This window comes from Dysidea avara, chromosome 1 (assembly GCF_963678975.1).
Source record: "Dysidea avara chromosome 1, odDysAvar1.4, whole genome shotgun sequence".
Lineage (NCBI taxonomy): Eukaryota > Metazoa > Porifera > Demospongiae > Dictyoceratida > Dysideidae > Dysidea > Dysidea avara.
In genome coordinates, this window is record NC_089272.1 from 26,052,655 (window position 1) to 26,074,380 (window position 21,726).

Below are 21,726 nucleotides of genomic sequence, written 5' to 3' on the forward strand. Positions count from 1 at the left end.
GCACACCTCGTACATGGCCGCATTATGATATCATTACTTTTTGTCGCAGTTAACTCTGCTTTACTTGGACGCGCACTTTTTTACAGCTATAAGCTGTTTTTGGATGGGATATATGATTACAGTGTAATATACCACTTTCACACCTCACTTCAAAGGGAAAAGGAGGTGTATAAATGGTATAATAGCACTGCTATCAGTGCTCAGGAATACATTAACGAGAAATGGAGGTAGTATATACAAGTTATATCACTAGGAGGGATATAACTTGTATGTACTACCTCCTATTCTCATTAATGCATTCCAAGCATTCTCAGAAATCATCTGATTTCGTTGATGAAACTGTGTGACCTCTGCTTATAGTGACACTTCACAGGATCAATAGTGGGTTTTAATATTGTGAAGTGAGCCAAAGCATATATAGATCATGGACTTAGGGGGAAAAGATAGTTCATTGTTTTACTGAATGAAGAAGGTCACAGGTTAGTTTATATTTCTGTTTTGATTGTATAGTCACGTGGCGATGTCTAGACACTAGGCGTATTTGGCCATTAGTGTTAACAATATTTCTCACTACTTTAGTTTATTCATGGCTAGTAAAGTAAGTACTTTAGTGCACTTGAATCGTCTTTATATTGCTGTTTTGACACCTGACACGATGTCACACTCGCGTAGTGACTGGGCGTGATGCTTAATTGATTAGGCCATTATAGCGCTGTAAACATATTCACTGCTTTAGTTTATTCATGGCTAGTATAGTAAGTACTTTATAGTGTCACTTATGCTTCATTATTAGCTGTTCAGCTCGCATTTGGGTTTCCTGTGTATAATTGCATACACACAATCGAAGTGATCTACATGCTTGTGTCGATACACTTACATTGGGCCTCTCAGCAGCACCTTGTCGTTGTTCTTACGACATCATCCACAATCGAAATTCACATGGTCCCATATAAATACACTTGCAAAGCATTCCTGCAGTTTCCCCACACTTGTAGGTGAATCACCCAAGTGTAATATATTAGTTGTAACATGGGCACTTGTGATTTGCCTGAAATGTACGTACTCGCACTCGGGCTGTGCCCTTGTGCTTGTGTGTATATTTCAGGCAAATCACTCGTGTACAACTACTACATATGGTCTACACAGTAGCTACAATGTTCCACACAATCCAGTTCAATAGTACATGCTGTATAATTATTTGGTCTCAATAATGGCCTTATTAATAGCTTATGAAGCACATCTTAACTACTTTTGAGACTTTTTTAAGTTTGCAACCGTAATCGGATGGTCTTATTAAAGAAGTTACTACTAAGTGAGATGTAACTGTAGGACTGTCTACATCTGGTAAACAACCTTGACAATTAATTTTTATTTATTGACATTACTAGAGAATGCAGTACACATCCTTCCTTTGATTTCCTTTATAGTGCCTACTGCTAATCTTGCTCTTGTCATCCAAACCGATCCAATAGTTGGTCAGCCAGTAACACTGGGGTCTGCTGTGAATACTGTTAGAGGTATCACCAGTAGAGTAGATTTTATATGGAGGAGTGATGGCATAGAACTTGAGAGAATGGAGGGAGTCAGTGCTAATTCTATAACAGGGACCTTGTATATAGACACTTACACTATCTCAGAAGTGAGCACAGACGATGATGGTAGAGTGTACCAGTTTGAGGTAGTGATCAACAGTAGTCCACCAGTAACAACTACTAGTAATGTTACACTGAATGTGACAGGTTAGTGTTTGTTGTGCCAATTGTTTATGTATACTGTAATTACATATTTTGACAGTCCCTACTCCTAATGTCACTGTTGTCACCCTCAACACTCAGATGGTTGGTCAGTCGCTAACACTGAAGTGTAGTGTGACTGCTGTAAGGGGTATTACCAGTAGAGTGGATATTACATGGAGTGGTGATGGTATAGAACTAGAGAGGATGGAAGGAGTCAGTATTAACTCCACAACAGACAACTCGGTAGTGTACACGGACACTTACACTATCCCACTACTGAGCATAACTGATGACGGTAGAGTGTACCAGTGTGAGGTAGTGATCAACATTAGTCCATCAGTTAGGGCTACTAGTAGTATTACATTAGATGTCTTTGGTTAGTATAGTATAATATATATTGGATCTAAAGCATTTCGAATGTAGCTACAGTATTCACTGCATTATACGTAGCCTCAATTTGTAATAGTTATGCATTTCCTTGTTTTGTTCATTATTCATTAAGAACGTTTATCATTTGTTCTTAGCTTTTGGTTGTTTAATCAAGACTTATGGTATGGGTTGCATGGTAAAGAAAGTAAAAGTTTCACACCTTTAATAAATAAGAGTGTGAGGTATTACAAGTAGCAATGATTCTGCAATCCTCACCACAATTCACATGATGTTTACACAATTACACCTTTTAACATCTCAGTTCATGGATGTATACATCAGACACAAACAATACTTGTTTCCATACTAAGCTACATAGGTGAATCAGTGCCAAGGAAGTTGGACAATTAATTTTCTTTTCTGTTCTGCACATCCTCATAGTTTTAACTAGTAAACCATCTTTTCCCCTGACTTCTGATTTTGGCTACAAAACCATACAATTATGGTTTCTCTTTCTACTCTTCTATTGTGGATATCAACATACGTATTACTATGATAATTGTTTTTTGGAAAATATTATCAAGATATTATATAAGTGGTACCTGGTCTTTTGACAGATCCCTTATTAGTTTTAGCCAGTTGTGAAACCTATAAAACTTGCACAAGTTATAGCAATTTTTGTAAGTGTGCAAAAAGAAATTAATGGAAGAAACAAAGACAGAAGATGAAGAAAAATACGATGAAAATAAGATGAACTTTGAAGTTTGTATCTCAAAGACATGTACAGCTGGATTGGTTTAGCTCAAACGTGATATGGAAGATATCTCACCCCATAGGATGTTTAATAGAAAAAAATGGGCTCTTTCTGTTAACATAGGTGCTATGTGAAAATCACATTTTCTTGATTCCTATAATTTCTTTAAAGTATACATTTGTCTGTTGCTCGCCTGGATGTATTGGCTTTAATTTCCTAGGCTACACAACACACTATCACGTGTCCTGATGGGAGCATGAAAAATGTCCTTCCTGATTATCTAGGTGTCCACATTGAAGGGCGTCCTTTTTGAGAGGTTTCACTGTAGTACTATATGAAACTCTATGAATAATAGTCTAGACCCCATAATATGCCTTTAATTTTACCTACATAATATGCTATGCTGACCTGCAGTGCTACTGGACTAGATTACTGGACTCATATAAATTTTGCTCTAAAAGATTAGTTATTGAACTTTTAATTATGACAATATGTGAAAAAAGCTACAGAAAGATGGACTAATACATATATATGTTAGCAGCTGTTAATTATATGCGAAGTCCAAAGAATATGGCTAGTACAACTACAGTATATACAGATAACTAAAGAACAAACTTTCATTTAATTGTGTGAGCTAGAAGTTAGTATCTTCTACAGCATTCTCATTAGCTTGCAACACTGCCTCTCTATGGTACTTCAAATACTGTGATGGTGATACTGAAGGAGATACAGAATGCATAACATGTTGTTGCTGAGGAGATGTGTAATGTATGTCATCCATGTCATCAAAGTCATAATCATCAATGATGCCAGGTGTATTGACTGTACAAAGATTAATAAAAAAAATTGCAATACTTTGGAATTCCCAAACTTACAAATGGTGCTTGGTGGTTCAGTTTCTGGATTAAGAAATGATGCTGGAGTTGTATAATCATTGCAGATAACACTGTTGTAACTTGTTACGATCTGTGCTTTGGTTTTCTCATCCATACTTTCAGGTACTATGCGTAATTGATAACAGTATTAATTCCTCCATAAATACTTATCTTCGGATGTTTGATCAAACTTAAGAATTACATTATTTTATTTAAACACTTAACAGCTTGCTATAGACAATAGATTATGTAACTTGCTGAGCAAAAACCTGACTAGATTGTAATTTCATACCTTTACAAACAACTGAAGATATTTAGTGGTTTCAACATAGGCTTAGCAACAAGGAGGCTGGAGTCCTATTTTAATTTTAGAGGAGGATTACCCCTTCTTAAACTACAGTTACTTTAACTGAGAAATAAGAGCATAGAGCAGTCGTGAATTCAATTAAACTATCCAGAGTATTTTTTCTAGTCAAAATTTTTACCAAATTTAATTTCAGAAGACCTAACTTCTCAAACATTTGCTATGGGAATGCCCCCAGACCCACCCAGATAGCTCTGTGTACTGCAAATTGTATCAACCAATTACCATTTTCTTAGCTCCCCATTTATTATTATTTTGCTGCTACACCCCTGGGTTATATATAGCAAGGCCAGCATACAGCTTCATTAGACCCACAGGCATGTTAAAACATGATCACACAGACAAATTTTTACCAATCCTATCCCACTGGATCGGTCAACACCCAAGTCAGCCATTTATGCAAAGTCACAAGATTATCACTACTGATGTTTGCTGTATAGTTACAAACTTTGGTAATAAAAAGTTTGGTAAAAACCCACTATAGAAAAATTGGCAGAAAAAACTTTGGCAAATGGGGATTGACCCCCCATTAATTCCTCTTAATTTGTGTTATCTAATTAAAGATTGTTGAGAGGAATGTAAGTGTGTTATCTATAAAATTATAAAGGTACCACATGCAAGTTTCACTAATTTTGATGGTTATGAATGTCAAGTGCAATGACACGCTATCGTGCACACCAAAGCATTGGATTGAATCACTCACAGGGTGATGAACTGCACCTTCTTATCTCTTGGTAGTGGTTTGAAATATTGCAGGACCGATTTCAATGATGCAATGTGGTCTCGCTATATCTGCTCATGTGACTGCTAAAAGAATTGGCAGAAGACACTTTACCAATTGAAATGCTATTTTCCAAAGTTTTTTTATTACACAGCGTACAAACTGAGGATAGAATAGCAACTAGGGTAAGGATGAAAAACAACTGTAGAAATGTAAGCAGTGCATTCGTTAGTTTGTGATGCGGTTGAGTTGGGGTTTAAATCAGTCACTTACTGTCTACAGTGTTTGAAGTAAATACAGGTTTTACAATTAAATTTGTAATTGACTGTGCCCAGCCATTTACAATAGAATTCATCACTTTTGCAGTAGAATAGCTGTTTATGCTATAACATAGGCACACATGGTAAACTACCTGTCTCTTGTGGAGCATTAATTAAGATCAAGTTATTTTAATAGAACAGCCACTACATGTTGAAAAATCCTAACACAGACACATTAGTTGATCAGATCAGCATTTCACCGAAACACAATGAGTATATATAGTTTCAAATTTTACTATAACAGGTCCAGGCCTAACATACAGTAGGTATTTTTGCAATGAAAGTGATTACCTTGGCATTAAAAATACAATGTGACCAGATTTTACAGAACCGAACCAAATCGCACATCAGGCAAAATCAAACTAACACCACCAGTGGATAGCTACACTATCGTACTACAAATTTTGACCCTCAGCACTACTCAAACTACACGAGGCTGGTTTTAATAGACATCTTTTCTGGGTAGTGTGGAGTGCCCAAATGGTGGTTTCAGGCCTTGTGAAGGACCTGGCTTGGCAAGAATAAGTGGTTTACTGGTGGACAGCCTTATAATGTTGGCCAGACGTGTTCTCTGTAGAGTTTGCTACATATCAGCCACTAAGGAGCCAGCACAGCCCTGTAATCTCGTGTCTGGACTCCAATCGTGGTCTGCCTCCATTTTGAGGCCTATCTTTTGCCCTCCCCGCCACCCCCCAGCCTCCACCCCTTTGTGAGCACTCGTGATACTACTTCGCTCGTCTAACTGCTCAGATTTTCTATCTTATTTGGCGGGAAACTGTACAAGCAGCTACAAGTACTGGAAGTGGCTTGAAAGGTAACAGATCGATGCATCTTTTGTGTAAATTTCATACGCGTGCTTGCTATCCTTGGAGAGTTATGCTGGCTTCAATTCTTTAAAACCGTTTATCTCGAAACTTCTAATGTGCGATTTGGATCGTTTTTCCAAAATCCAGTCACCAATAATATTGAATTAGATGCTATTGTATTATATAGAATTACCACTATTGGCCTATTGCAGGAAATTTCATCACGACTACTTGTTTGTTCTACATGCAGAGATAGTTTAATTGAAATGATGCCCTAATTGAGTCACAGTAGTGGGTTTGCCATTATGATGATAATGATAGTTCTGGTATAGTTATCTAGTCAAATTACAAGTCAAGATCTTCAGCAGAAATAGACTGTACAAATCGATTGTTTTACTCTTCCTGTAGTCTGTATAATATATGTATGTAGCATAACTCCAAAAGTGTTCACCAGATAATGTTGAAACCTCCCTCTAGACAACAAAGAAGTCATAAATAAAGTTTAAGAAGATCGCAAACTAGTCAGATTTTTGCTCAAAAGGTCACATAAACATTTTCAGAAAACAATTTGAGGATAGTGGATGTGTGCCTGATTCAATAAAATAAATTATATTCAAACAGGTTAGTTCATATTCCACACCAAGCATGTTAACTTGTGATGCATGATCAGATAATGTATGATCATCTATGTGATGGGGGGATACAGTAGTTTTGTACCCACATGATACTGTAGGTTTTTGAAAGCCCAGTCACAAGTTATGTACACCCCAAGTACAGCTGTATAATCATTTAGCTTAAACAACTGACATTAATGTAATTCTTATGTGTGACCCAGTCTGGGAAAACTGGTCTTATCGCCTATTTAAAAGTATTGAGAAATGCCGGTTTTAAGTATTTAGTACGTTGTAGCTCGCCAATGGGTGAAGCTATGTGTACCAAATTTTCATATGTTTTACACCAATTCCTTACCTACCAGAGCATCTACTGTGCAAGTAGCTAACAACTAAGTTTCCCGCCATTTTAGATAGCTTTTGAACCGGGATTGACTGTATCAGGCGAGTTCCAAAAGGGGAGGGAGGCAGGGGCCCAGTTGGAGGGCAAGGCATAGGGATGAACTAGGCCAAGTTATGGGCCATTCAGGTCTCAAAACTAGCTACAATAAAAGGAAATTCACAGCAGAGGTATTTATTCAACACCACGGTGCTGCACAATCATATACAGCCATCCCCAGTCTGGCCAGAGCTCCATTAAGTCCCCACACTGCACGTATGAATCGCCACTGGGCTTGGGAAAAGCAGCCAGCAAAACCAGACCACTCAAGTCTAGCTGATTTTGATTGTGAAATTAGATAATTTATTCATGTAGCTTTGTGTTCTGGGTGAAAATTCAAATCTGCTGATATGGACAAAAAGACCAGTTTTCCCAGACTGGGTCACATATACTGTACTAACAATACTATGATACTAATACTATCATAATATGCTAACAGACTAGATTTCTTTTAAACAACTTATGGTTTAAGACAAATATACAAGAAATAGATGCAGTGGTATCTTTAAAGTGCTGGAGCCTTGGCAAATCAAACACACACACATACATATAACAATAACATCAATTATTAGTGAAATTAATTAGTTTAACAGATCTGTCAGATCCCACAGCAAGCATTGAAAATTCTGTATGAGCAATTCTGGCACCTTGATCTAACAATGACTTATAAGCTCTGGATGGTAACTTGCATGCACGTCACAGGTGTAAAATGTCCTAAGCAATCAACCTCAATTGTAACAAGCTGGCATACAGGCCAATACATTGAAGGTCCAATAGCAGTGATCTACTTTTCTGCTGTTAGCAGCTGACAGATGGTGCTTAGTATTGGTAACAACTGACAGTTCAAACAAAATGATGGCATCATTAGAAATCAATACCAAATCTGGTCTACTTAGAGATAAAGAGAGGTTAGGTAGAATAGTACTTAACGGACTAACACTTGCATGATAGTGAGGGAGATCAAACTTCTTTAAAATGTTAAACAATGTAACATACAGTACATACTTAGAGTTCCTCTTTTACTCTTCAATGCGGAGTCTTGTGTCTGAAAAAGTGTATTACACACGCATAAGAATTAAACAAATGTGTGCTTCATTAGTATATACAATTTGGTAGGATTGTGACCTAATACCATTATTTTCTAGGCTTGAGTCTATTACGCTCCAAAATTTGCCTATTATGCTTTTTGGCATTTCCCCAATTCTTTTGCCTATTATGCTTGTTTTTATGCTTTTCAGAAATGCATTATGCTTTTATTTTGTGTGTTTTTTCTTTGTGCAGAGAAGTTCTTCATATGATACAATGTAAATGGAGAAGTGTCACTTCAACTGCAACATACAATTAATAGCAATAGCTTGAAATTGGGATGTGCTACAGAGTTAGTAGGCATATTAGAGCAGGGGAGCATATAGTTCGTAAAAAGCTATAAGGATTTATTGTCTAGTATTTTTGTAGCTTTATATGTAAATAATTATGCATGGTTTCTGTTTGACTTTCTGATTGATCTTCTGAGTTGTAGCAATTGGTATTCAAAGGACAACAACTACTCAGTATAATATGTGACTTGCATTTCCAGCACCATGACAAGAACATATTAGCCTCCTGGGGACAAACACTCTCACTGTTGTATGCGATGACTGTTCTATTAGAATGTTTGACTGACTGTTCTATTAGAGAATCTCGATCATATTTTCCTGGTTTGATATTAGCCCCAGTCTCACTGCAGACCGGCAAAGACTTCACTATTTTTAATGTCCAGACATTCACTAGCTATACTGACTCACCACTAACTTTACTGTCATCAGAGCTTCTATTGTATTGTCTTCCAATCGAGCTTCCAATAATCATAATCATCATATCAGATTTTAATGATGAGACGCTTTATATAATACCAAATACAATGATTAAAGCTCAGCTAAACTACTTTGCCATCCCTTGGTACTAGTTGGCACATGACTACATGTGTCTTATAAAACTCAAACCCACAATGAAAAGCATTCATTCCGTCTAGTACTAGCTAAGGCTACAGTGCATTTTCTGCTCGTTATCAAGAATCGTTTCACCATCCAAAACAGGTTAGACTTTGTGACTGTTATAGCAGAAGTTATACTTAGTGTGGCAGAAATTTTCCCATTTGCTCTTAATTATGCTCCATCATGCCAGCATTATGCTTTATGCTTTTCATCCCCTATTATGCCAAAAATTATGCCGGCATAATCGATGCAAGCCTTTATTTTCGAAGCAGAAAATTTTGCAGAAGAAGCAGATTCTGAATTTCAAAGGTCATAAATTTCAAAAAGTACATATTTGGGTGGATTTCAAATAAACAGAAATTTGTGTCACAAATTACAAAAGATGCAAATGCTTGCTTGCCAACAACTGACTTACTTATGGAATAATCCCCATCCCTATGCACTGGAGAGAAAAGTGGGGGAGTCTTGTATAGAGTGAACTCTAATCAGCCACCACACTTATGCTAGAAATGCAGCAGATGGCAACAATGGAAGCTCTGAATCAGGTGTTTACTGGCTATTGATAGATGTAGTGATCAAGTTAGTTTACTTTTTATTTTCAAAGAACTACAGTTTTAGAGACAGGCCACTTGAAAACATTTGAAAAAAAACAAAAAAAAACTTGCTATACATTTAGGCACAATACGAATATCAAGACACACGGTAGTGTGTCGTGCGGCCCAAGAATCCGGCGCACCACACTGTGAGTATATTAACAGGAAGAAAGAAAATGCAATTTTCACACCTATGTAGCTCTGTGTTCCCTTATCCGATTGGAACCACATTTGCTACAGAAGTGCAGGCTAGGTAGGGGAGTCTACATTCCAAATTTGAAGAAAATCGCTCCAGCCATTTCCGAGATACGAGCGGCCAAAGTTTGGGTTTTTTTCTTCATTTTTTTCTTCTACTTCTTTTCGCACACTTTGCAAAATCCGCCATAAAACACGAATGCGTGCTCTAATCGGGCTGAACTTTGGCACACTTAAAGGGCTCATTAAGGCGGATCTCAGTACCAACTTTGGTAGGCATCTGATGAATATTCGAGGAGTTATGACCGATTATTTGCGTAAAAAAAGGTCAAAGGTCTGTCACGCCCACAGGGTATACCCCTTTAAGGAATGAGCTGAAATTTGCTATGTAGATGGAGCAACTATCGTAAGAGTGCCTTTTTGTGGTTTGAAAAGAATCGAGATAAAGGCCATTGAGATATGATACAAAACCCAACCTGTGTCACAATTACACGATCGATTTTTATGAATAAAAAAACTATTAGTTTTCACGCCTACCAGGCAAACCGCTTATTAAAGCAAGGAGCTGAAAATCAGTGTGTAGCTGGAATAATTATCATAGAAAGTCCTTGCAGTAGTACAGAAGAATCGGATTACAAACCACTGAGTTATGATTCCAAAGCCAACTACGTGTAGCAAATGCGAGATTGAGATACTCTAATAGAACAGTCACCCTAATAGAGCATTCAACTATGTTTATAACTTACTCAATTATAGAATTATATTGCATTGCAAGTTATTCTATAGGGAGTTCAGCTACAAACAGTTAATCTTATAGACAATTTAGCTACAAGCAAGTCACCCTGTAGAGAGTTCAGCTACAAATATATCGCTGTAGAGATTCAGAACATTATAAGTCACACTGAAGAGAGTTCAGCTATAAACAAGTCACCCTGTAGAGAGTTTAGTTAAAACAAGTCCCTCTGTAGAGAATTCAGCTACAAGCAAGTCACTGTGTAGAGAGTTCAGCTACAAAAAAACTACCCAGTAGAGAGTTCATCTATATAAACAAGTTAGCTAGCCTATAGAGATCAGCTATAAACAAGTTACTTTATACAATGTTCAGCTACAAGTAAGTCACTCTGTAAAGAGTTCAGCTACAAACAAGTCACTCTGTAGTACAAACAAATCATTTTGTAGAGAGTTCAGCAACCAATCAAAAAAAAAACACCCTATAAAGAGTCAGCTATACAAACAAGATACAACTCTATAGAGAGATCAGGTAGAAACAAGAGAGAGCTCAGCTGCAAACTTAACAGATCACACTATAGAGAGTTCAGCTAGAATCAAGTCATCCAGTAGAAAGATCAGCTAGAAGACATCACCTTGAAGAGAGTTCAGGTACAAACAAATCACCCTGCAGATAGTTCAGCTACAAACAATTCACCCTGTAGAGAGATCAGCTAGAAGAAGTCACCTTGTAGAGATTTCAGCTACAAAGAAACCACCATGTAGAGAGTTCAGCTGCAAACAAATTACCTGCAGAGAGTTTGGCCAGAAACAAGTCGCCCTGTAGAGATCAGATAGAAACAAGTCACCCTGTAGAGAGATCAGCTACAAAGAAACTATCATGTAGAGAGTTCAGCTACAAACAAATCACCCTGTAGAGACTTCAGCTACAAACAGATCACTATGTAGAGTTTAGCTAGAAACAAGTCACCTACAGAGATATCAGCTAGAAACAAGTCATCCTGTAGAGAAATCAACTAGAAGAAGTTACTTTGTATGTACAGAGTTCAGCTACTAAAAGCCACCCTGCAGATAATCCAGCTACAAACAAGTCACCCTGTAGAAAGATCAGCTAGAATAAGTTACCTTGTAGAGAGTTCAGCTACAAAGAAACCATCATGTAGAGAGTTCATCTGCAAACAAATCACCCTGCAGAGAGTTCAGCTATGAAAAGATCACCCTGTAGAGAGTTCAACTAGAAGAAGTCACCTTGTAGAGTTCAGCTACAAAGAAACCAGCATGTAGAGAGTTCAGCTGCAAACAAATCATCCTGTAGAGAATTCAGCTACAAACAAATCACCCTGTAGAGAGATCAGCTACAAACAAGTCACCCTGTAGATATATCAGCTAGAAACAAGTTACCCTATAGGGATCAGCTACAAATAAATCATCCTGTAGAAATATGTGTTGGAAACGAATCACCATGTAGAGAGTTCAGCTAGAAACAAGTCACTCTGAAAAGAGTTCAGCTACAAACAATGAGGGTTTCAGCTACAGCTCAGTTATGTATAAGAAGTCACCTTATGACCTACAGTATGCAATTATCATTCATTGATAAATATACAAATATTTTTAATCAGACAAAAAGCTGTGCACAAAATCTCTTCCTTTGTTCCACAATTCCTGCAGAAAAGAAAAACAGTAAGCACCAAAGCCAGTTTATGGTCGGCTTTATGGCTTGCAATACAAAAGGAAGTGATATCTAAACCAAAACAGCCAAGCAGTAAAAAAAGAGTGCGGCCCCCAAAAAGGTCAGGATGAAAAAATGTGAAATCCAAAGTGGTGGCCGAGAAGTGACTGTCACAGTGATGGTAGGTTAATGGCAAAATTTTAATTACAACAATTCAGTGAATTTGGTACCGAATCCTAGTGGAGGAGGCAACGCAAATTCACCTGAATTGTTGTAATTAAAATTTTTGCCATTAACCTACCATCACAGTGATTTCTTGGCTGCCACCTTGGATTTCACATCTTTTTCATCCTGGCCTTTTTGGGGGGCGCACTATTTTTACAGCTTGGCTGCTTTGGTTTAGATATTATACTGCAGCATCAACATGATGTGAATTCATTCTTTGGTTGACAATTTTACCATTTGTTCCAAGATGACAACTGTGATACAGCTACAATACGGAGAAATGATAAGGGCTGCTTCTTGTACTTTACATGCTCTGAAACTTTATTCTTCAACAAAGAATTTACATGCATACTCCTTTGTCACAATTTTCAAATTAAACATTTAAAATAGAAAACATTATATAACTACAGTGTAAATTGTGCTTAAAAGTTCCACATACAAAAATATCTTACTGTATTTGCATATCAATAAGTACACCAGTGCAGAAGAACAAGTTTTTTAATGTGTGGCTTATCATACAGTACGATGGTACTGTATAGTAGAGACCACAAAGGTGTGGGTGTGGCCCATGAAACACATCACCCAAAGATCAGCCTCACTTTTCCCTGATGACAATTAAGCAGTATTAGTTAAGTAAAACTAAGCGGTAGCATGTGATGGCTTCCCTTCGTAATGGAAATCATCCGTATTTTCATATAGTGGCTACTTTGATTGCAAAAGTGCTTTTTGAACAGTTCTTGATTTGTATTGCTGTATAATGGGTTGAACATAGTTGACAATGAAGCATAATGGATACTTCACTTTTAAGACGATAACTGCTAGCTGGGATGCGTAGCACCATTTCTTTCTTTATGTGTAGCCATAATAATTTTATTACAAAACAAGTTAACAAACAAGTACACAAAAATTGGAATTTTCAACTAGAGTAGGGACCACAGCACATTGATAAAAGTACTGAAACAAACTGGAGAAGTGCATGATATTAAATCACAGTAAAACAATAAGAAGTGTTATATCTCTACTGTACTCAAGAAATGCACAGTAGGGATATAACACTTCTTATTGTATTACTGTGATTTGATATCGTACACTCTACTCCAGCTGGTTTCAGTACTTTTTATCGATGTGTTATGGTCCCTACAGTAGTTGAAACTTCCAAATATTTTTGTGTACTTGTGAAATATGTGTCTACCTGGAATCTATACATGCAATGTAATAGTAAGCAAAACACAGTAGTTCTGAATTATGGACAAGAGTAATTATGTATGTATAATTATTATAACAGTGCAAACATTCAAATACCATATGATACAGAATGCACATAAAACCACTTACAGATGTAGTATATGTACGAGATACTTGAAAATCTCCCAATTTGCATTGTTTAATCTTTTTCAATAACTGAAAAGTATGTTGATAAATACAGTGTATAGAATTGACGTTACAATATCCTACTATCAAGTAAAGTAAAATATGTAAGACTACTAGTATACAGCACTCCAACTCAGCCTCAATAATCATTAAACTCCCCCAAAAATCATGGCAGTTATAAGGTTTTTATACACAAAGGTGACCTATATATCATGTGATCTATATATGTAATTGTTTATTGTTCAGTGTTCTGGAATAATCTGTCACAATCTACAACAGGCTGGAATTTCCTTATTGTACAAAAGGACACCACATTACAAATATCACTTATTCCTTCAAATAATTTGAAATTTTTGCTCAACAAAATATATTTCTAATTTTACCTCTTCATTTCTCAAAACATAGAAAAACATAATGAAGGAACCCTGCAAAAGACATAAGGAAAATTGATGCAATAATAATATACTGTGCATTCATTGTTGGACACCTACCTGTAATGAATTTAAGATTGTAAATATCCACGCAAATGCTATTTCACTTTCGTTAATGGCCAATAGTCCAAACAACCATGTGACCCCAAGTAGAGGAGTAACAATTATAGCTGCTTTAATCAATGACCTAAAATGCAAGTACAGGGGGTGTATGTAACAAAAAATTCGCCTTTGTGTACTTCACATGTTGTTATGAAATGTTGCCATAAATCTTATGTAAGCATGTACATATGAAAGCATGTATGACACAAGCACTAAACAGTCTTGCGTGATGTATTATATTTGTAGTTGTGTACGTGCACCTGTAATAATATAGACTGTAATTGTGCGTTGGTTAGAACATGAGAAGTTATGTGATGGTCCATGATCTCAGAAATGATGAATCTACAGCCTCCAGCTTTAATTTCATTCTCAAAAGTATACGTAGAATGGCCAAAGCAGAAACAGCAATTTGAACAATACTGTCACACATCCTGGCTAGTGGAAAAGGAGAAACAGCAACAAGTTAGTATGCTTTTGTACTGCTTAGGGGAAAAGTCTAGGACACCCCATGTATCTCCCCACAAGATAGAGTGGAATACCAGAAGGTTATAATCAATACATCAAAGTGAATGTGAGCAAGTATGCCCATGTCAAGAAGGAAACTGCTTGAAATACTACAAGCCCTGGCTAAGTTACCACATAATAACTGCTGCAGATGTGGAACAGAAGCACACCTTAGACACTTGTGTCCTGCTAGAAATGTAACCCAACCTCAACAGCCCTTAGTGAATGTTATGTGACAGGATTCGGCATCGCACGGAGGATACAAATGAACACCCAAAGAAGTCAATACCCAAACTTAGCGGTTAACTCTTATTTAAGCCCCTCACACGCATGCGCACCATACCATAACACTCCCCCCCCTACAAAACTACCCCTCGTACACAAAACAAAGGTATATTATACACATACATGTGGGTACAAAAATTAAAGTTGTCTAAAAATTACATGATAAAAGACCTAAACACACCAGCAAGGTAAGGAAAAGGTTAATATTTAATGGAAATGCACAAGTCAATCAGTCACCGGTATGGCGATGCTTATGTCAGGGTGGTAGACCTCCTTCAAGATTATCTGTCATCTTGTCCTCCTCTGTCATAACGATCATAATCATGAGCACGGCGGTCATATCAATCATAACCACATCCGCCATTCTTGTCGTTGTGTCCTCTAGACCATTCCACAACTAACCTAGTACCCATGAATTCTCTGCCATTCTCCAGACGTATGCATCTCTTCTGTCTTCAAACTCAACAAAACCATAAGCTAGTAGTATTCCTTGTTTTACTTCACAATGTGTCAATTTTCCATATGGAAAGAAGATGCCTTCCAAGTCCCTATTGCAAATGTGTTTTGGTAACCACCCTACAAAAATTTAGTTGTCCACCATTTTGTTTCCCAGCAACCACATGACTCGCCCAATCTCCTGCTATCTAGTGAGATCCTGCTGTGAATTACTGACCCTATACACCTTTGTTGGGGCTTGCTCTGCTGCAACATTTGAAGGCCCCAAGTCCTGTGGCACATTGGACACACATGCCACTTGTCCTCCAGCTAAGTCATTACCAAGTACGAGACTCACACCCTGGACTGGTAAGGAGGGCCTCACTCCAACCACTACAGGTCCAGTTACTAGACCACACTTCAAGTGAACCTTATGAAGTGGTACATGGAAAGTTTCTAACTCCATTCTGCGGTAGAATGAACTGAACTATATGTAGTTATAATTTAGTTGATTATTGTAATCTTTAGTTGATCATATTGTAATCATTAAAATAATGGTGTTGTATACGTAATGTCTATAATTGAGTTACATGATTGTAACTTTAATTGGAACATCTTGTACACGTGCTGACTGTTGAATGAATCATTGATCACATTGTCTAATGTCATATGGTGGCAGGAGTGGGATCTCAAGTATGACGCTTCAGCTACAGCCTCCCACCCTGTTCAACTTCAAAAACCCGGACAAATGGTCCAAGTGGAGAAGGAGGTTTGAACAGTACCGCCTCGCTTCGGGTATTGTGTTAAATGAAGATGAGGCATGGCAGGTCAGTACACTCTTACATTGTATGGGTGAAGAAACCAAGGATGTGCTCTCATCTACGGTCTATGGATATCTCCACCACAGACAGAGCAAAATATAGTTCAGTTATGAACAAATTGGATGAATATTTTAAGGTTCGAAAAAATGTAATTTTCGAATGAGTGTGGTTTAACAGACACAACCAACTGCCTGAGGAATCAGTTGAAGAATATATCACTGTATTATACCAGCTAATAGATTCGTGTGAGTATGGCAGTTATAAATACGAGATGCTATGGGACCGATTGGTAGTTGGCATTTGCAACACATCACTATCTGAGCACCTGCAGATGGATCCAGAATTAACTTTTTGGCTAAGACCATGAAATTGGTAAGACAGAAGGAGGCTGTGCAACAGCACAATACCTAGTTGCAAGACAGCTCGGACGCCAAATCTCCAATTTACTTATCACCCATTGACAAAAAAACATAGTTCAACAAAAGGAGCTTGCTCAGTTCATCACAAAGGTGATGGAAGAGGCACATGGCTACCAGGCAAAAGCATCCCTAAACCCTGCACACGGTGTGGCAGAGCTTCACATCCTATTGGCACACAATGTAGCTACATGCAAACGATGTATATATGAAGAAAGGTCATTATGCTAGCCAATGTTTCTCCAAGACTGTCAAGCTACCAACAAATGAAGTGACGCAGATGAGTCCACTCTTGATGAAGATGAGCTCACTCTTGTTGGGGACTTTCATTATATTCGACTTTTCTTGATGCTGTGACCCTGGGAAGCCACAAACCAACATTTAATGCAACACTGTTAATGAACAAATTTAATACTAAAGTGGTTTCAAACTTGCTGAAGCTACAGTAATCACAGAGAAGACTTACAAGTCACTGCCGAATGTAGTGCTCAAAAAGCCTCAGAAAATCCTGCAGGGGCCTGCCAAACAGCACCTTGGCCAGTTTACAACAACACTGCCTCATGGTCAGAAGTCCGCAATCCAAACTACCGTAGAGTCAGGTTGTTAAGCACATGTATCTATTAAGTGCATATTATTTGTTAAGCACATACACATTTCTTGTAATTAACCATGGATGATAAGTGCACATGGCAAAATGCGATGATAGAGCTACACACAGCAAGAAACAGCAAGAAAAGCTGAAAGTACTGAAAAACTAATGTCTCCTCAAGTGCTTACACCTCCCTTGAGGTCTCTCTTCGCTATGCATACAGCAAATCAGCTATCTGGATAGTGACGTTCTCTTTCATCACGAAGGATTTCACCCAGAAAGGAGTCAAATATCCTTGATACTGGCATGGTCACCAGCACAAACTATTAACTACTCTATTACAACATAGTGATTTCGTGTTACACTGACCATAATTATTTATCAGGCGTATGCGCCTAACAGAGAGTATGATTTTTACGAAAAAGTTCTCCAAAAATTATAATTGCATGCGCTTAACAACCCAACTTTTGCGGTACAGTATCTATGTTATTAACAGCCTCAAGACTAATTTGCTAGGCCTCCCAGCAATTACTACCCTTAACATTATGTGCAGAGTGGATGCTCTCATGTGTGATGCACAGTCTGTCCATGCTAAATTTCCCACATTGTTTAAAGGTCTGGGCACTCTGGGGGACGAATACATCATCAAACTGAAAGAGGATGCCATCCCATATTCCCTTTGTACCCCAAGAAATGTGGCAATACCTCTGAGAGAGAAGGTCAAGTAAGAGCTCACTCAGATGGAGAATAATGGGATTATTTTGAGAGTAACTGAGCCAACTTCATGGTGCGCTGGGAGGGTGGTGGTCCCAAAATGTGACGGATCAGTAAGAATTTGTGTTGACTTTAAGATGCTGAATGAGAGCACCCTGAGGGAAGTACATCCTATCCCAAAGGTAGACAATACATTGGTCCAGCTTAGTGGAGCCATCGTATTTAGTAAACTCGATGCCAACAGTCGTTTTTGGCAAATACCATTGGCAGAGACATCCCTACCATAGACCTTCAAGAGTTGGTAGAGGAAACATGGAGGCACTATTAAAACTATGATGCTTTTTGCATCCCACAAGTCAAGGTAACACTGGTAAACAAGGTTATATGCTACCATAGCACATCAGTTTTAACAGAGAAGTATAGGCTGGTGTTGACACCTCAAAGTCTGTTAGCTTGTACCATATGTTGTGCATTAGTTAGAACATGTGGTTGTCAATGCTGTATCTTACAGTATGTACAAAATGTAATTTTCACACTATTCACAGCAGATGTATGCCCACCTAATTCTCTCCTCACTAAACACATTGTGAAATTGCTGTACAGTAGGCAGAACATAAGCCAAAAATAAAGTGAAATGGTAATGTTGCCAAGCAGTAGCTGATTGATGGTCAGGGATTATGCATTAATTACATTTATCTAGACAGTAAATTAATTGTCTGACGTGTGCATCTTTTCTAGTATTACTGCAAGTGCAGGCAATCTCCCTTGTTTAGTTACTTTTTATATCTATGATACCTATATTCTCCTTATAGCTGCTTGTTAAATTTAAAAAAAAATGTACGTAGTGTACTTACTTCACTGTTTCCAATGCAGAAATTTCTACAGCATTCATTTTCCTGTGCTTACTTTTAAATACTTTATAGAGAATTGTTACCAAGAAAAACAAATTAACCTGCATTACACCAAATATATAAGTTTAATTTTAAACATAAAATTACCAAGATGATCAGTAACATGGACCAATGAAAGCCCAAATTGCACCCTTTTTTTCAGATATTCAACACCTATTAAAGTACAGTATTTACATTACAATTAAACAGATATGTTACATAGGTTGAAAGAATCACCTGTCACTAATGCCATACTGCTCATGAGATAGTGCTGCTGATAAAGTGACAATTGGAATAGGTAACCCTGCATATAGTAATCTGCAAAATCTTAGATTTTGGTACATACACTTACCCCAACCAAGCAACAAAAATAATTTTCTACTTTTAAAGAAGCCTTTGTAAAACACAAAATTTAACATTACAAACAATAGGATTCCTTCACAAAGCATCCAGCTGAATGCAGCCATGAAGAAGTAATGAAGCAAAATGGCCACAATGAGACAGCTAGTCTTAAATAAAGAAAACAAACAAGATCAAGTGCAGTCTTCTAACAGGGACATGTTCTTACCCTGTGTTCACTAGCTGCTTCTATTCCACCAACAAATGTTATAAGTCCAAGTAGCAATGCAATAGAAAGGTTTAAGTGAATAAAGTGCTGTATTTGGCCAAAAACCTTTTCCCTGTACATTACATGGATAGTCAATTCAACTACGTAATATAAACAAAGAATACCTTAGCACAAACAAAATTATAACAGTGAATGAGAGACAGACAATGGATATTCCGCATCCAATATAGCTGACAATAGATAGTGCTTCTGACCCAGCTACGTCCTATTTAAAATAATGTGTTATGGGTAATAATGCACTATATGCTAGAACTATAAAATCACACTATGATACAAATATAATGTACTAGTACCACTATAATGATGTGTTAGTACATAAATTAACTGTATGAATAGCTGTAACATTTTTTCATATAGATAGATAATGGCATCATCAATCTTCAGACATTGAAACATAAAATAATCAAAAATGAAATGTGTTAATTACATGATGATATCATTCTTTTAAAGCAGACAACATTACTTTTGTTTACATTGGGTTTAAAAGCTATACGTTGTATGTATAATACACTTATGGCCAATCAAGAATTTGTACGTATGTACACTTACTCCTCCTGTTACATCCACTAGAACAGCAAAACTAGTCAAGTGTTCTGATCTACACTGGACAAATGTACTATTAGTTGTTCTGAGCTGAGTGATACCATCAGTTGAAAAACTTCCACTTTGGTTAGAAGTGCTATTTCATAATCATTATGCATGTTTTAACTCATCAAAAATGACATGCACATACTTAGAAAAATCAAAGAATTCACAATGAGGGTTAAAGTGACTTCTGTTATCTGGCTGAAAGTACAAGGAAACCATAAATACTGTAATTATACATCATTAACAATTGTTGCATTACACAAGTATATATACAAGTATAACAAAAAATTTGTAATTTTGCAAACTACTTGTAGTAAGGTACGTACCATAAAAAGTGGGAACACAATTCTAAGTGCAAACAAAATTAATCCCAGTCTTAGCCATGCTGATTTAATTGCATCTTTATCCTCTATGGATGTGCCAATTTTGCCAGCAAAATTTTTGTAAAAATACATTGGTAAAAGCAAAGAGCAAAATGCTGGAAATATAGGTGGAAATAGGAACAATGGGCACCAAGGAATAGGAACGTAGCACATGAAAAAGATCAAGATACTCTAATAGAACAGTCATGCATAGTAATAGGACAACATATGCTCATAGGAAATGGCAACTAAAGATCAAGATAGTCTAATAGAGAAGTCACTATGTACGAAATATTCTAATAGAGCAGTCACAGATGCTTGTAAGCTTGAGATACTGCAATTAGATTTTATTGATGCTTAGCAAAATAGAGAAATTTTGAGCAAAATTGGTAAGAAAAAAAGAATTGCTGGAAAGAAAACTAAGTGGAAAAATAGGCTCATCCCTATTGTCCTATTGCAGCTCAGAATATTGATTTATGGTGGTGTGTTAGTGGCCTCATAACATACTGCAAGTGTAAAATCCATTCACATCATGCCTCACTAATGATTAAGTATGTTACCAAAAACTGTTCAAAACAAGTGTAAACAAAAAATTAAGAATTTTAGAAGCTTGTAGGGTAGTCTATGATGCATGCATTCTATCTGCTGTAGGTGAAAAGGCATGTCTTGGATCCAATAGCAAATAAATCAAGGCTGTAAGTATCAAGGATTCATCATACTAGTATACAGTAATATCATTATTAACATTTTAAAACAAGTAGGGATCCAAGCGATAAAAGTAGTGAAACAAGATATGAATGATGGTACATATTACAGCATAGCTCCATGAGAAAATCCCTACAATGGCATATTATAACAATTATTTTGTTCAATTACAAAGTATGATTTCCCACCGAGCTATGCTGTAATATTGTACCATCATTTTGACTATGCTTTATCACTTGGATCCCTACTTTGTTCTTAAATTTATAAGTTTTAAACATGCTAGTGTTTTTTGTTATAGAATAATTATATGTGACCGAATCTGTGAAAACAGGACATAATTGCATGTTTTTCGAATCCCTGTTTATTAAATATTTATAATCAAGACACACGGTAGTGTGTCGTGCGGCCCAAGAAGCCGGCGTGCCACCCGTGAGTATATTAACAGGAAGAAAGAAAATGCAATATTCACACCTATGTAGCTCTGTGATCCCTTATCCGATTGTAAC

General features: G+C 37.0%; 2 protein-coding genes across 2 annotated transcripts in view; one reads left to right on the forward strand and one right to left on the reverse strand.

The window, feature by feature from the left end:
* LOC136260418 (semaphorin-1A-like) overlaps nucleotides 1–2,259 on the forward strand; it is a 100,214-nt gene extending 97,955 nt beyond the window's left edge. Inside the window, exons 20-21 of the mRNA XM_066054147.1 lie at nucleotides 1,428–1,739; nucleotides 1,795–2,259. Coding sequence (XP_065910219.1) covers nucleotides 1,428–1,739; nucleotides 1,795–2,117 — 635 coding nt within the window. The 3' untranslated portion in view covers nucleotides 2,118–2,259. The remainder of the gene's footprint in view (nucleotides 1–1,427; nucleotides 1,740–1,794) is intronic.
* A 16,669-nt stretch (nucleotides 2,260–18,928) lies between these two features.
* LOC136260446 (uncharacterized) overlaps nucleotides 18,929–21,726 on the reverse strand; it is a 135,330-nt gene continuing 132,532 nt past the window's right edge. The window contains exons 27-34 of the mRNA XM_066054171.1: nucleotides 20,299–20,351; nucleotides 20,115–20,244; nucleotides 19,670–19,770; nucleotides 19,506–19,617; nucleotides 19,290–19,446; nucleotides 19,175–19,241; nucleotides 19,046–19,111; nucleotides 18,929–18,999 (exon numbers count right to left, since the gene is read on the reverse strand). Coding sequence (XP_065910243.1) covers nucleotides 19,105–19,111; nucleotides 19,175–19,241; nucleotides 19,290–19,446; nucleotides 19,506–19,617; nucleotides 19,670–19,770; nucleotides 20,115–20,244; nucleotides 20,299–20,351 — 627 coding nt within the window. The 3' untranslated portion in view covers nucleotides 18,929–18,999; nucleotides 19,046–19,104. The remainder of the gene's footprint in view (nucleotides 19,000–19,045; nucleotides 19,112–19,174; nucleotides 19,242–19,289; nucleotides 19,447–19,505; nucleotides 19,618–19,669; nucleotides 19,771–20,114; nucleotides 20,245–20,298; nucleotides 20,352–21,726) is intronic.